The following is a 17,594-nucleotide window of genomic DNA, read 5'->3' as shown; positions in this document are numbered from 1 at the left end:
CTACACCTTTTTTCCATTCCCACCAGCAGTGAATGAGAGTTCCCATTTCTCCACATCCGCTCTAACATTGTTATTTTCTGTCCTTTTTTGAGTATTGTCATCCTAGTGAATGTAAAGAAGTATCTCACTGTCATTTTGATTTGCATTTTCCTAATGGCTAATGATGTTGAGAATCTTTTCATGTACTTACTATCTACTTTTGTATCTTTGGATATTTACACTATGTTTAGGAGTTTACACTGTATTCTGACATAGATCATGGAGAACTAGTAAGTGATATTAAGCAGAGGAGTGGCATAATAGTTTAATGCTTTAAAACATCACTTGAGCTGTGCTGTGGGGAATGTAGCGAAGGGACAAGACTAGAAACAGGAAAACCAGTTAGGAGACTGTTGGAGTAATTCAAGTAAGAGTTGGTGGTAACTTGAACTAAAGTACTAGTCGTGGGTGTGATGAGAATTGGATAGATTTAAAAGATGCAACAAAGTAGAAGTGTCATCAGGACTTGGTAGTTATTAACAAGTGGTAGGTAAAGATGACAGACATATTTTTGGCTTGGAAACTTGGTGGTTGATAGGGCCAGTGCCATTTGCCAAGATTGACAATAAAGATAGATGGAGTGGTCAGCATCATATGATATAGGAAGTAAGATAAGGACAGACAGGTGTCCATTGGCTTTATCAACAAGGAGATCATTGGTGGCCCTGGCTTTAGCAGTGTAGAGATTGAAGTGGCATCCATGTTATAGTGGTAAGTTAAGTTATGAATGTGAAATGAGTAAGGGGAAACAACTTTCAAGAATTTTAGCTGTGAGGGGTAGCAATAGGTGGAGGTGTCAGGGAATTTCCCTTCCTTCAGACTTCTTTCCTCCTTTATTCTCACCTCCCTCTCTTCCTCCTGCCATTTCTATCTCTTGTTCATTTTTATTCTTATGGGAAGCAGAAAGGAAGGTAAAAAATGGATGAAAAGAGTTAGATCTGAGAAGGCAAGAGTAGATGGAGGCAAAACACCTGTGTTATCATGATGAGGGAAGGAGATAGTGCCGATGAAGATACATTTACATGTGATAGTTTCTGTTTTCTCTGTGAGGCAAAAGATTCCTTCCCTGAAATATAACACACATTCCATTTTTCCAGACGTTTGTGGCTGTGTAATTCACACCCAAAACTTTTTAGTTTGCTGTAACATTTTTGCCATCTTTAAATGGAAATCATGTAGAAGATTAACTTAGTACTCTTCTTTTTGCAGTTCTACGTAGACATGGGGTACAAAATAACATCAAATTTGAATTTTAGAAAGATCACTGGCACCAAAATGGAGAAATAGTAAGTGAACTAGTAAGCAGAGAAGTGGCATGAATAGATTAATGCTTTAAAACATCGCCTGAGCTGTACTGTAGGGAATGTAGTGGAGGGGCAAGACTAGAGACAGGAAATCAAATTAGGAGGCTGTAGGGGGAATTTGGATAGAGGGGAGGAAAGAAATACGGCAATTAAATCAGTTTCTAATAAATAGTTCAGAGGAGAGGAGATTATGAGTGTCTGAGCTAATGCAACAATAGTAGTGATAGTAGGAGAAAAAGATGTTAAAAACCAAATTAGCATAACGTAATCACTTACATTTGTGAGGTGAGGAAAATTGACATAGTCTTCTTTTACAGTTTTGGGTAATGAGTTGCATAGAAAATCATTCACTAATTTTGAGAATACAGGTAGAAGAGAGATTTTTATTTTGTTTTGGTGGAATAGGGATACTGATTTCAGTGTTTAACCTAATAAGCTGTTGGTTATCCTTGTGGCATTTGCCTGATGGACAGATTTCTGGAAAGGACATAAAAACTTGTGTCACCAGCACATAGGTAATATTGAAATCATCAAAGTTGTTGATCATCCAACTTGATTTTTATTGTGTGAAATATTTCAAAGATGCATAAAATGAACAACCATGTATTTATCACCCAGATGTTTCAAATATTAATATCTTGTCATAGTTAAGTAGGTTTTTACTTACTAAAACTTTAGAGATATTGTGGTAACCTCCGGTATACCCATCTGCAATCCTGTTTACTTTCTTCCTCCCTAGAAATAGACACAATTCATAAGTTATAATACCTATACATGTTTTTATGATATTACTACGTGTGTGTATACACACACACACACGTATCCATAACTATCAGAAAGTATCTTACATTTTCCATCAAACACTGACACATACTATACCATTTTTAAAAACCAGAGGGAAAGAAATGGAGACTTTTTAAAGCTAATTATACATATGGTCCTACTTATGCTTAACATTTTTTCTTCTTCAGATTCTGTATGATTGAATCCAACTATAGTTTCGTTAATCTCCCCTTTTACCGTTTAGTTTATATATCTGTGGGTTCTCTCTGGGTTCAAAGTTTGGGACAAATTCTACAATGTTACATGGCATGAATTAAGGAATTAACTTTATTGTTGAATGAGGAAGCTCACAAGGCCAAGGTCAATAAGACAGGATATGTTCTGTCTTCACGTCATGCCATGGAGGGGTATGCCAGGCCCAGGATATCTACTAGACAATGTGTATGTTCTTTTCTAGTGCAGGGTACCCTTCCTGCCCCATGGGTATATCCTCCTACAGAACAAGGGGGAAAAAAATTGGCTTTTTGTTGGGGATGGAGTGAGGATAATACAGTATGCTTCATCCTGAATAGTCTGCATTTGGGATGTCAGCTTTTACTAGGTTGTTTGGGAAAGTTAGTTGCCTACAGCTAGATCCTTGGGGCATCCAGGGATGTCAGGATCTGTGGGGGTTAAAGATACCCCTGGTAGAGAGAAGAAGCTCCTGGTTCCATGGGAAACTGAGCTTGGGTACAGCATTTCCTGGTTGAGAAAAGTAGGGTCCTGAGACAGCTAACTCATGGTTCAGCATCCAATAACAAACACTGAAAATCATTCTTAGACAGTCATGATCATTGTTTGGGACATGCTAACTGCTTTTCACACACATTATTGTTATTTTTTAATGGTGAAGCTTAACTTGTATGCCAGATTATATGTATTGTAAATAAGAAAATGGAAGTACAATGATTTTGTCAGAATCATGTGGCTATTTATTATGTAGCAAAATTGATACTGTAGCCCAATATCTGCTAATAACTTGGCCACCCATTTTTTCGAATAGACTATGCATAGGATAGATATCCTAATGTGTTCCTTCAGAGGTTTTGATGGTCTTTTAGAAAGTACCAAGATGATATAAAGTGATTCTGAGTTCCATTTCTTACTCTGTGGTTGTCTTTCAGGAAGTTACTGACATAGTTTTTAGAATTGAACTGTATTTTCAAGCAGCTTTGCTTGGAATCATTGTCACTGCAATGCCACCTTACTTTGCCATGGAAAATGCAGAGAATCATAAGGTAATGACTAAGCAAAAAAAACAAACAAAAAAAAACAGGTATAGTTTGCTAATAATCTTATAATAAATAATGATGTTTTTGCATGAGTTTATGACTTATATTTAATTATTATTTCAGGAGTAAGTCAATGTACTATAAAATAAATCATATTTTATTGTTTTAGTAGTAGTGATAATTAATATTTATTACTTGAGTCTTTGCTAGGTGCATTAAAAATTACTTTCTTAATCCTTATAACATTATAAGGGCAGTTTTATGTTAACCAGTTTGCAGGTAAGGAAATTGGAGATGGTTGTTTAAGTGGTGCATCTGAGAACTTACTCTGATATTTATATACTTATTTGGAACACTAAACTACCTTTCCCCTTTCAATAGAGGGTATTGATGTACAGGGCACTTAATTTGTTAATGGAAAATGATTATCCTCACCAGGGCCTGGGAAAAAGTGCTATGTATGTAGAACGTTTTTGGTATTCTTTCACCGCTTTTTCTGCACCTTTTCAAAGTCTCCCAGGAAATTGGTGGTTTTGTACAGTCTTCTTGCTGTTCAAAGCCTTCTATTGTCCCACTCTGCTGAGATTGTATCTCTCTTACTCTTCTAATCAAAATTTTTATTCTCTCTATGGCTGATCTTAGTTTATTGGGAGAAAATGTGTCTAAATTAATTTACACAGTGTGATGAATAGTGAGCTTAAGCCTCATAGCAGACAATTATATCTTTATTGAATTTGTTTAGTATAAAATTAGTACATGAGTCTCGGGATAATTTTTAAATGATGTTCAATTTTTTGTTTAATAAATGTACATATTCATTGTAGCAATTCAGAAAATATAGAAAAATGTAAAGAAGAAAATTAAAATTAACCATAACCTCACCACTCAAAGATGAAACTTATTGGACAATTGCATTATTTTCTTTTTTTGTTTTAACTTTAAAGTTTTATAATTAAACTTTTGAGATAATTTTAGATTCCCATTAAGTTGTAAAGAATAATACAGAGAGATCCAGTGCACCCTTTATGGGTGTCCCCCAGTGATCACATTGATACAGTTAAGATAGAGAACAGTTACATCATCACAAAGATCCCTCTTGTTGCCCTTTTCTAGCCATGCACTCACCACCCCTACCTTTGCAACTAGCAACTGCTAGTCTGTTTGCATTTCTATAATTTTGATATTTTGAGAATGTAAAAATAGAATGGTAGTATATTTCCTTTGGTGATTGGCTTTTTATAAATAGTCTGTTCTTTTGTATTGCTCATTGAAGGGCATCTGAGTTGTTTTCAGTTTTTGCCTGTTATGAGTAAAACTGCTATGAGCATTCATTTACAGGTTTTTGTGTGAACATAGATTTTCATTTCTCTGGATGCAGAAATTACTAAACTGTTTTCCAGAGTGGCTATACCATTTTACATTTCTACCAGCAGTGTAAGAGTTACAAAAGTATAGATTATTGAAAATAATTTTATTTGACTGGGTTTATTTTTAGACTTAAATTGAAATCTACATGTCTGATGTTCTTATAATTCATTGAGCATAAAAGTTGTCCAGTTTTTCTCATTCCTTCTCTTCTTTTTGACTAATGTTTATATTCCGTACTTTCCCTACCTCACGTCTGTGGCCAGCTCTTTTGTAAAACATCTTTAATTATTAGGAATAGATTTTTTTTCATAGATGAATGGTTTACCATATCTTCAAAATCCAACTGAATAAAATTGTTAGGTATTTGGAGTTATAGAAGGTTCTAAAAACTTCAGATTGAATAAGGAGTGCATGAGATATTTAAGAAAACTTTTCTGTATACATGAAAATGCTATTTGCTTATGTTAGTAATAATTTATATACTGCTAATGAGTATTAAGAATACATAAAATGTTTTCAACTGCATTATCTATCCCAATTTTCACACTTAAGCTGAAAACCCTATATAAATCCACTGGGTGCTTTGCAGTCAATTAGTGTTGGCATAAAAGGTTAATTTTTAAAATTGAGAATCCTTTTATTGTTTAAAGTATATCTTTCCATCTGTTTAAACACATTTTCAAAACCAACGGTGTTTTGGCTACGCTACTGTTGGATCACTGTTTGCACATCTATAGCCCCTGTGATTCCTTTTGCTTTATTTTAGTTTCATGTTTGTTAGCAATACTGCTGTATTCTGATTCTTAAAAATTTCATTGAAATTATTATGTCAGAAACAGTGATCCAAATTATAGGCTAAGTTGAATTTATATTTAGCTGTGAGGAGAAATTTTATTACCCGTACACCTGGAATACCACCTTTTTGTTTTGTTGATGTGAAATAAAGAGTTCTAAAACAAATTGCTAGTGTTTTTTGTTTGTTTGTAAAATGTTTAAAATTATAATCAGTTATTTTCCTTTTTTTTTCCCAGATCAAAGCTTATACTCAACTTAGACTTTCAGGTCTTTTTCCATCTGCGTATTGGATTGGACAAGCTATTATTGATATTCCCTTATTTTATATTGTTCTTCTTTTGATGCTAGGAAGCCTATTTGCATTTCATTATGGATTAAATTTTTATTCTGTAAAGTTACTTTCTGTGGTAAGTTAACATTATTTGTTTCATACTATTTATAAATAAAATGTTATTTTAAAATTTAAGTGTTTATCAATATGACAATTGATTAGTTGAGTAATTTGGATAGTTATTTTTTACAAAGAAAATAGAGGCAGTACGTTTTTAATTATTGTATGTGATAACTATCATCAGTACAATTTATGTTACTATAGGTGACTTTTAAAAATAATAACAACTCCCATTATAAAGTTATTCCTTAAAACTCAGGTGGTCTTTCATGAAGACCACCTACTTGTATGTAGTCAGGATTGCTTGAACAGTCCTTCCTTAAAATGTCTCCTCTGTCTGTTCTTATGCCTGAAAATAATTTCTCACACACAAAAATATTTTAGTCCATAATTTAAAATATGAAGGAAGAAAATGGTTTGTATTCATGTTCAGATGTAAATGACTGATAACAGATCCTTTCATGTGAATGATTTTTGTTAGGAAAAAGAGAATACAAAGTTGGTGAGATTGGATTGCTAAAAGCAAACTTAATTTCCCTAGAGATCATAATTACTTTATATATTAATTTCTGCCTTACAAATTAATGAATATTTTTCTTAGACCTTTGCAAAATATATTAAGTGCTATGTATTACAGTGATAGGCTAATACTTGATTAAGAAAGATAAAGTTGTAACCACCTATAATTGCTTTTTATAATAAAATAACATTTTACTTGGTATCAAAGAAGAACTACAAATATTGTTCGATTTAAATGACATATTCAGGATTGTGTTAACAATAAAGCATGATTTTTATTGAAATTTAGGAGAAATATGGAAAATAAGTCCTCAAGTAACCACAGTTTCAGGTTTTGAATGATTTGTTTAGCTATAAAATTTGAATAATAATTATTCCTTAATATTTTAATGTTGACTGATGTTATACCATATGTACTGCTAGCTATTCATATTTTTGCTTAAAGCATATACATTTCTCTTTTACAGGTTTTTTGCCTTATTGGTTATGTTCCATCAGTTATTTTTTTTACCTATGTTGCTTCTTTCACTTTTAAAAAAGTTTTAAATACCAAAGAATTTTGGTCATTTATCTATTCTGTGGTAAGTCACCTTTTACATTATTTCAGCCTAACTTTTCAAAGCAGCTTAACTGAAAAGCCATGAACTCTTTCATGATTCCACACACACAAAAAGTGTCTTTTATAAGTGCAGACTTGAGATAGCTGGCAGCATCGTTTTGAATATTTATCTTCTGCATCATCCACTCAATGAAAGGATGATTTTGAAAGCATTTAACAACTGAAATAGCAAAGTTCACACTTCACAAACAGCTGGTACCAGTGTACTGACATTTTCAGCTTTATTACCTCTGGTTCCATGTTTGTTAAAGGATTGGCAGCATAGTTAAATGCGAGGCACAGATTTACAAGTAAGTTTGGATAGAAAGTTCTAAACACTTTTTTACTTGCTTTTTCTTTTTTTTTTTTTTTTTTCTCTTTAGACAGCTTTGGCTTGTATTGCAGTCACCGAGATAACTTACTTTATGGGATACGTGGTTTCAGCTATTCTTCATTACACCTTTTGCATGGCCATTCCGATCTATCCACTTCTAGGTTGCCTGATTTGTTTCATAAAGGTAGGTCTCTTAGATATTTTAATATTATTCTGCCTGATCTTTGAGATCTTAGTTCTTTTACTGAAAACAGTAAAAATGATCAGTGTAACTGCTGTTACTTGATTCAGGTATTATTAATTCAGAGATTTTAAGTTACTTTGGGGTCTTTTCAAACATTTCTTTAAACTGTAAATTCTCAAAGGAGAAGGACTATGTCTATCACACATTCTTTGAGGCCCAGAATGATGTACATAGTAGAATTATGATCTGGCTTCAATCAGTATTTTTTTTGTGTGTAGTTTTTCAAGGATTAAATAATGCCTTTTGCTACAGATTAGTTTTATTAGGCCTGGAGAATTAAAACAAATTTCTGTGTGATTAGAAAAAAGTATTAAGGGATGAATTCTTGACTTGGGACGATTGCTGATTAATTCTCTTCACTAAATCTTGTTCCCTTTTTTTCACTACAGTTTAATATGTTTAAATTATACCTGATAGAAATATTTTGGGGTGAGATAAATTTTAATCTGAAAATAAAACGTGGCTACTAATATTAATAGCTATTTAAACAGAATACATTTGCAGCATATACATTTTCTACATATTGCAGCATATACATTTTTAAAAATTTTTGTCTCAGATTTCTTGGAAGAATATACAAAGAAGTGAGGACACCTATGATCCATGGGATAGGCTTTTGATGGCTGTTATAGCGGTAAGAAATAGCAAAAAGTTTTTTTGTGTGTTAGCATGTTACCTTAAGAATAATTTTGGTTGTATAGTTTTAACACAGTCTTTTTAGTTTTATCCTATCGCATAAAAATTAAGGTGCATGAAAGTTCAAGTGTGTTTGTTAATGCTAATGAATCTGTATTTTGGTGGTAATACCTTTCATTAACTGAATATGTCCATTTTAAGATACTTGGCTCATTTATATGTTATTAATTCTTTTTAATTACAATTCTGGCTTCCAGGAGCAAAAACAAATTTTTTTTTTTTATTACTTTATTTTCTGAAGCTGACAACAAATGCACTTTACAAAGGTAGAGAAAATATATGAAGGATTACTTTACTAAAGTTAATTCTACCTTAATTTGTATTAAAAGTTATTCTTAATTCTCTTCATCATAGGCTGATGGTAAGGTACCAGATATATGGATTTGGTTCTGTTGACATAGGACAAAAAAAAATTCAGCAATTAATTGTTACATGTTTTTGATTTAGCCCTATTTGCAGTGTGTACTGTGGATTTTCCTCTTACAATACTATGAGAAAAAATATGGAGGCAGAGCATTAAGAAAGGATCCCTTTTTCAGGTCAGTTTGATTTTTTTTTTAAGTTTCACCATAATCTAATTTTAGAACATTTTCATCACCCCCCCAAAAAACCCTTGTACCCATTAGTAGTCACTTCCCCATCTTCTCTCCTCTGTCCCAGCCCTAGGCAACCACTAGTTTACTTTCTGTCTGTTTTGTATATTCTTGACATTTCGTATACATGGGATCATACAAATATAGTCATTTTTGTCTAACATCTTTCACTTAATATGTTTTTAAGGCTACCCTTGTTGGCAGCTGTAGCAGTAATCCATTTCTTTTTTATTGCCAATAATACTGTATTATACGAATACCACATTTTGTCTATCCATTTGTCAATTGGTGGACATTTGGATTGTGTTCACTTTTGGGTTATTATGAATAATGCCACTGTGAACATTTGTGTACAAGTTTGCGTAGGTATATGTTTTCATTTCTCTTGAGTGGATACTTAGGAATGGAATTGCTAAATCATAATAGTAACTCTGTGTTTAACCTTTTGAGGAACTGCCAGACCATTTTCCAAAGTGGCTGTACCATTTTCCATTCCTACTAACAATATATGAGGATTCTATTTTCTCCACATCCTTGCCAGTGCTTGTTATTGTTTATATTTTTTATTTTAGTTATTTTAGTTGGTGTGAATTGTGATTTTGATTTGCATTTCCCCAAAGACTAACGATGTTCAGCATCTCTTCGTCTACTTATTAACCATTCATTAAATCGTGTTTTGAGAAATGTCTATTCAAAACCTTTACCCATTTTTAAAATTGGGCTATTGTTTTTGTATTATTGACTAGTAAGAGTCCTTTATATATATTCTGGATGCAAGTTCTGTATCAAATATATGGTTTGCAAAAATTTTCTCACAGTGTATTTTCTTTTGACAGACCAGTTTAAAGGAAAATTACTTACTGAATTTTAGCCATTTGCACTAAATTAGTTCAAAAATTTCTTTTTTATATTTCTCATGTATTTGTTTATTTACTGAATATTAGCATATTATAAAAAAGTGGAAGCACAGACATATATAAAGACATTTATTAACCACTGATACTCCTCATATCCGTTGATGACTTTAGAATATGTTCTCCTTCTTCATGTGGTCATCTTGGAGGAGATTTCAGCATCCACATAGATAGCCTTTCTAACACCCTAATTTCTTAGTTGCTGATTTTCTCTAACCCGATGACTTGTGCCTCTACTCCACTTCAACCATTTATTTGCCACCACTGCTTTCGGTTCATATTTAAAATCTTAAACTTCACTGTTCAATACTACCAGGAACTTTTTCTCTTTCCAGCTCTCTCATTTTACTAGTACCATTGGACTTGCCTCCTAATCTCATTATTGGTTTCCTACCTTTGAGTTTTCCCTGTCTTTCCAAATGTATCATCTAATACTTGTTTTTACTTTCTTCTCTATCCAGCCGTGCCTACATGATTCATCACTTTAACCCTCATTCCTTTCAACTTCTGTATCTCTTTGACCTTTTCACTAAAAACATAGTTATGGCTTTTGGCTGGAACTGCCATCTTGCAGTAATTTGCCAAAATGACAAACACAAAGGGAAAGAGGAAAAACACCCACTATATGTTTTCTAGGCTTTTTGAAAAACATGGAGTTGTTCCTTTGGCCACCTACATGCAAATCTACAAGAAAGATGATATTGTAGATGTCAGGAGAATGGGCACTGTTCAAAAAGGAATGCCCCATGAATATACCATGGCAAAACCAGAAGAGTCTTCAGTGTTACCCAGCATGCTGTTGGGATTGTAAACAAATAAGATTCTTGCCAAGAGAAGTAATATATGTATTGAGCATATTAAGCACTCTAAGTGTGGAGATAGCTTCCTGAACTATGTGAAAGAAAATGATCAGAAAAAGAAGAAAGCCAAAGAGAAAGGTACTGGGGTTCAACTGAAATGCTAGCTTGCTCCACCGAGAGAAATACACTTTATGAGAACAGTGGAAAGGAGCCTGAGTTGCTGGAACCTATTCCCTGAGGATTCATGTCATAATAGGTGTAAAGGAAAATAAAAGACTTTTGGATTGTAAAAATGTTAGGTCTTTGATTTTCTTTTGAGTAGAAGTGTTATATCCCCTCCCCAAAAGAAAACATATTTAAAGCAAACTATGTCCTAATTCATTGGTTAATAAGTATCTTCACTGTTAAAATTTAGTGTTTCTCTTCCTGGAACAAAACAAAACAAAACATAGTTATGGGTGACTTTAATGCTACAGAAAAATCACATAAAAGTGCAGATTGATAATACTATACATTTATCCCAGTTCAGCTTAGCTTTATTTTAAAATGTTTGGTAACCTTATCACATTTTCCTAGTCAGCACCTAACTTTCTATTCAGTTATTATCCCGGGCTGCCTTCTTCTTCAAGTATTCCTCAAATTCCCAAATTCACCTTATCTCATTCCTTAATTCTCAGTAGATAAGATGGCCACCTATCTCAGAAAAGAGAAACACTTAATTTTAAATTGTAAATTTCTAAAATTTATTCACACCCTCTATTATTTTTGCTTTTTCCCAGTACCAATAACTTTATGACTTCCTTTCTGCCACATCAAATAGGCTTAATTTAACTAATCTTTAATATGGTTGACTTCCTCCTTGTAGTTTTCTCTTATTCCTTTGTTTTTCTGAATGTCATCCCCTATTTGCCTCCTTACCTAACTTTTAGTTCAGCATCTCCTTTCTAACATTTTTCTTCTGTCTACTCTTCTTTTTTAATTTTGAAAGTTTTTATTTATTGAGATTGTTTACATACCATACAATTATCCAAAGATCCAAAGTGTACAATCAGTCAGTTGCCCCCAGTACCATCATACAGCTGTGCATCCATCACCACAGTTAGTTTTTTTTCAATTTTTAGAACATTTTCATTACTCCAGAAAAGAAATACAGACAAAAAAAGGAAACTCAAATCCTCCCATACCCCCAACTACCCCCCCTCCATTGTTGACTCATAGTATTCGTATAGTACATTTGTTACTGTTGATGAAAGAATGTTAAAATACTGCCAACTGTAATTAGTTTGCAATAGGTATATTTTTTCCCTATATGCCCCTCTATTAATTTGTTTTAAGTTTCAGAATAGTATTTAATTTTCAGATATTTATAGTCATCTTATTTGATATCACAAAATAGTGGCCATGTTATAAATTTTACAGATGAGGACATTGTTGCACTACTGTCATGATGCCTAGGTTGCAGAATAAATCTGAATACAGATCAATACTTACCCTTCTTCCTCCTTTGTGTATTTACAAACATGCCTGCACATAACCCTTGCTATTCAAATTATTTTTATCTGAACCAAAGAACTAAATGCATTGAGATAATTTTGTTTTATTTATAGGGATTCTCACTGTAAACTATACAAGCTTAGGGATCAGAGAGTAAATAGTTTTTTTGTTGTTGTTTGTTTTTTGTTTTTTGTTTTTTGTTTTGCCAAACCCTCTATCTGAACTCAGAAGCTAAAATGGTTCTGTATTTTCCATTAACTATGCAATAAATAGGTAATCTTGGGTCCACAGTTAATGTTCTTTTGTTTCAGTGTATGAAATAGAAGTTAATAATTGCCACTTAAATTTAGTGGTTCAGTGACTACAATAACGGATGTCTCTCCATATATAAATAGACATTTTCACCAGCACTGCTCCCTATATGCCTTTGCTCTATATATCCCATGCCTATCTCCAGAAAATGGCATCTAATCTACACCAACCAATAAAACATAATTGAGAATACACAATTTTCAGTGCTTTCAAAAAGTATAGGAATATTCCTTTGGATTTTCAAAAGAAGTCTCTATTTTCTCCCTTTAGTATCTCAAGTAGGGCAGGTCTTCCACTAGCAAAATCTCTCAGCATTTGTCTGTCTGTGAAAAATTTAAGCTCTCCCTCAAATTTGAAGGAGAGCTTTGCTGGATAAAGAATTCTTGGTTGGCAATTTCTCTCTCTCAGAATTTTAAATATGTTGTGCCACTGCCTTCTCACCTCCATGGTGGCCGCTGAGTAGTCACTATTTAGTCTTATGTTTTTTCCTTTGTATGTGGTGAATTGCTTTTCTCTTGCTGCTTTCAGAACTTGCTCCCTCTCCTCAGCACTTGACAGTTCAATCAGAATACTTCTCAGAGTGGGTTTATTTGGGCCCATTCTACCTGTAGTTCGCTGGGCATCCATGCCCTGTGTATTTATGTTGTGTAGAAGGTTTGGGAAATTTTCCCCAACAATTTCTTTGAAAACTCTTTCTAGACCTTTACCCTTCTCTTCCCCTTCTGGGACACCTGTGAGTCTTATATTTGGAGGTTTTATTTTATCTATCATATCCCTGAGGTCCATTTTGATTTTTTTGATTTTTTCCCCCATTCTTTCTTTTGTTCTTTCATTTTCCATTTTGTCATACTCCAGGTCACTGATTTGTTGTTCAGCCTCCTCCAGTCCTGCACCATGAGTATCCGGAATCTTTTTAATTTGGTCAACAGTTTCTTTTATTTCCATAAGATCATCTACTTTTTTTTTATTTACTCTTGCAATTTCTTCCTTATGTTCCCTCAGGCTCTTCTCCATGTACTCTACATCTTGTGCCATGCACTTCCTCATGTCCTCTATACCATGTGCCATGGTCTCGCTGTCTGTCCCCAGTTCTTTGATTAATTGCTCCAAGTACTGCGTCTCCTCTGATCCTTCAACTTGGGTGTTTGGGCTTGGGTTATCTATATCATCTGCTTTTTTCATATGCTTTAAAATTTTCTGTTGTTTTCGGCCTCTTGGCATCTGCTCAACTTGACAGGGTTCCTTTAGGATATGTATACTAATTCAAATACTTCTCTCTAATTTGTCCACACCCTCTCCAGAACCAACCAGCAGGTGGTGTCCGCGAGCCACCCAATCCCCCCAAGCCAGCCCTCCGCAACTTTGTCTTTGTGGTGTATGGGGGTCTGACTCTTGTGGGGTCCAACTGGTGTGCTGTCCACCCTGACTGTGGGGCGAATGTCTGAGCAGCCAGGGAGCGAGGGTGGCCCTAACAATCAAACCTCCCAGAGATCCAAGGCTGTTCCAAGAATCCAAACCCTCAGCTCGGTCCTGCCACAGATTGCCTCTGCCACTGACCCACAAGTCCCTGGCATTGGTGCATGGTCCCTGGGATCTCCGAATGGGTCCCCTCTCTAAGCCGTGCCCTTCTAGGGCCTGCGCTGAGGGGAGGCTGCACTATGCCACAAGTGGGCACCGACCCTCAAGGGAAGTTCTGTGCCGCCGGGCCATGTAGAGGCATTCCCAGCCTGCTGAAAGGATGGCCGGCGCAGGGCAGGAGCATTCCCAGCCCATCGGGAAGATGGCTAAAAGGGGCATGGTTCCCCTCCCCTTTTGACTCACCTCTGCCCGCCCTGCTCTGCGACAGTCAGCAGCGGATGCACGAAAGGCTATCATCCATGCCAAATAGTGAAGCGTACTCACAGATTGTGGAGATGCCCTTCCTGCCACGCTTCCCTGTGCAGCCCTCGCTGCCATATCCGCAGCCACCCTTGGGTTTTCAGAAAGAACTAGTCCGACACCAAATGCCATCCCACAGCTTCCCCACACCACAGCGTGGCCACCGGACATTCAGCAGTCTTACTCACGTGCTTCAGAACACAGACTCCCAGTTTCACCAAGTGCACGGTCCCTGTGGATTTAGCAGACCCTGTTCAGCTGGTGCCTCACTGGGTGACTCTCTGGCTTTATCTAGTATTTTTCACGAAGGTGTTTTTTGTCCTGTCTCTCCTAACCACCATCTTCCGGAGGGCCGGATCCACGGTTTTTACTTACAGATTTTATGCTATGATCTCGGGCATTCCTCCCAATTCAGGTTGGTGTATAATGAGTAGAAGGTCATGTTTGTCCCCCCCCCCCCCCCCAGTTATTCCAGCTTATTTAATAATTGTTTCTGTTTTTTTTTCAGTTGTTCCAGGGACTCCTCTCTATGCTGCCATCTTAGATCCACTCCTTCTGTCTACTCTTAAAAATGGTGTTCCTATGGGCTCTGACCTCTGTCCTCTATCTTCTCTTCCTTAGTAATTCCATTTATACCCAGACTAAATTCTTGGAGGGCAGGGTCCATGTTTTTTCATATTTCTGTCACTCTGTAGAGTAGTTGCTGAAGCATACTGCTCATAAAGTAATATTGTTGAATGAATGAATAAATTTAGATAATATATTTATCCATTTATTCAGTAAGTATCCATTGGTAAACATTTATCTGTGAATGAAAAATAACACTTGCAATTCCACCTTTCGTAAGTTACCACAGATCTCATGTTGCTATGTTTTTTTAGTGTTTTCTCTATGTAGTGCCTGAACTTCTTACTACTTTAATTATTTGAAAATCTACTATATTTTAAATATATAGGGCCCTTTCAGCAAAGTCCAAAAATAGGAAGTTTCCAGAACCACCAAACAATGAAGATGAAGATGCAGATGTCAAAGCTGAAAGACTAAAGGTCAAAGAGCTGATGAATTGCCAGTGTTGTGAGGAGGTAAATTATCTTCATGGCTAATTCATTTTAATGTGAAATGGTTAGTTCCCAATGCATAGTAATTAATTTCAAAAAATATTTTTCTTTGCATTGTATTATCTGAAAAAATATTTTTTGAGAAATATTTCTTCCCCTTTCTTTTGAATAAGCCATTATTTCATTCATAAATATGCATTTATTTGTACGATACCTCTTATCAGTAGATGTAGATCTTAAAATATGGATGTGAAATGTGTGCACCCTGTCATCTCGTGATAGGTTTGTTTAAGTCTAACTTCTTAAATCCTGTTTCCCTTATTAGAAACCAGCTATTATGGTCAACAATTTGCATAAAGAATATGATGACAAGAAAGATTTTCTTCTTACAAGAAAAGTAAAAAAAGTGGCCGCTAAATATGTCTCTTTCTGTGTGAAAAAAGGCTGGTATTTCATAATTTTTCTTAAATAATTTTTCCAGAAAAGTAATTCCCAATTTTAGTTCTATTTGCAACTGATGATTTTCTCTTTCAATTCCTTTAGGAGAAATACTAGGACTGTTGGGTCCAAATGGCGCAGGCAAAACCACAATTATTAATATTCTGGTTGGTGATACTGAACCAACTTCAGGCCAGGTATGATATGTAAGGAATATGTTAAATATGATTTACATTTTTTTTTAAATGTGTTTCCTGATGAAAGATTAGGAATTTGATGCTCAAATTTTATATCTGTTTCTAGTATTAATTTTTTAGTATAGCTTGATGAAATTGTGGTCTTTTTGATTATCTGTAAAAATAATGGATGTAGTAAAAAATTAATATATATGTGCAGATATACACATAGACACATATACCATGTTTCTGCTTTTATAATTATTATGTGGATGGGTTATTAGTCTGCCACCTTTAATGGAAGACAGTTGTATTAATTTCAGGAGATATAGGAGCTAGTCCTTTCTTTTTTTTTTTTTTTAGAAAGCAGTTTTATTGAGATAAATTCACATACCATACAAGCCATCCAAAGTGTAGAATTATTGGCTTTTAGTATAATCACAGAGTTGTGCATTCATCACCACAATCAATTCTAGAACATTTTCATTACTCCAAAAAGAAAAACCCCTTAGCAGTCACCACTCAATCCCTTTCTCCTTCCGCAGTCCTACATAAGCACTAATCTAATTATGTCTGTATAGATTTATTTATATTTACGTTTTATACAAATGGAATGATATAATATGTAGTGCTTTGTATCTGGTTTCTTTCACTTAGCATGTTTTTAAAAAATTGTTTTTTTAATCAGAGAAGTTGAATGTTTACATAAAAGTCATGTAAAAAATACAGTGTTCCTATATACACCCCCACCCATGATTAACATTTTGCATTGGTGTGGTACCTTTGTTACAATTGATGAACGAATAGTAAAATATTACTGTTAAATGTAGTCCATAGTTTGAATTAGTTGTATTTTTTCCCATATACTACCCTGTTTTTATACCTTGTAATAGTGTCATACATCTGTTATAATTCATGAAAGAACATTCTTATATTTGTACTGTTAACCACAGTCATTGTCCACAACAGGATTCACTGTGTTATAAAGTCCCATGTTTTATCCCCTTTCCTTCTGGTAACATATATGACCCAAAACTTCCCTCTTTCAACCACATTCACACTTGATAATTCAGCACTGTTAGTTATACGCACAACACTATGCTCCCATCATGACTATCCATTTCCAACATTTGCAATCAACTTAATTAGAAATTCTGCACAAATTAATCATCACCTCCCCATTCTCTACCTCCATTTTATCTCCAGGTAATCTATATTCTAGTTTAGAACTTTTTGAGTTTACGTATTCTGATTATTTCATATCAGTAATATCATACAATATTTGTCCTTTTGTGTCTGCCTCAACATAATGTCCTCAAGGTTCATCCATGTTGTTGCATACGTCAGGACTTTATTTCTTCTTGAAGCTGAATAATATTCCATCATATGCATATACCACATTTTATTTGTCATTCATTGGTTGATGGACGCTTGGGTTGCTTCCATCTTTTGGCAATTGTGAATAATGCCACTATGAACATTGGTGTTCAAATGTTTGTTAGAGTCCTGCTTTCAGATCTTCCAGGTATACACCTAGTAGTGGGATTGCCAGATCATATGGCAATTCTGTGCTTAACTTCCTGAGGAAC

General features: G+C 34.6%; 1 protein-coding gene across 4 annotated transcripts in view; it reads left to right on the top strand.

Annotated features, from left to right (window-relative positions):
• ABCA5 (ATP binding cassette subfamily A member 5) overlaps positions 1-17,594 on the top strand; it is a 134,677-nt gene that overhangs the window by 103,464 nt on the left and 13,619 nt on the right. For all 4 annotated transcript variants that reach the window (XM_037808416.1, XM_037808414.1, XM_037808417.1 and 1 more), the window contains 9 exons: positions 3,290-3,403; positions 5,797-5,967; positions 6,938-7,051; positions 7,452-7,586; positions 8,206-8,280; positions 8,790-8,881; positions 15,289-15,415; positions 15,717-15,834; positions 15,935-16,026. In XM_037808416.1, coding sequence (XP_037664344.1) covers positions 3,290-3,403; positions 5,797-5,967; positions 6,938-7,051; positions 7,452-7,586; positions 8,206-8,280; positions 8,790-8,881; positions 15,289-15,415; positions 15,717-15,834; positions 15,935-16,026 — 1,038 coding nt within the window. The remainder of the gene's footprint in view (positions 1-3,289; positions 3,404-5,796; positions 5,968-6,937; positions 7,052-7,451; positions 7,587-8,205; positions 8,281-8,789; positions 8,882-15,288; positions 15,416-15,716; positions 15,835-15,934; positions 16,027-17,594) is intronic.

This window comes from Choloepus didactylus, chromosome 18 (genome assembly GCF_015220235.1).
Source record: "Choloepus didactylus isolate mChoDid1 chromosome 18, mChoDid1.pri, whole genome shotgun sequence".
Lineage (NCBI taxonomy): Eukaryota > Metazoa > Chordata > Mammalia > Pilosa > Megalonychidae > Choloepus > Choloepus didactylus.
The sequence above is the reverse complement of the archived record's forward strand: the minus strand, read 5'-3'. Positions and strand labels throughout refer to the sequence as shown.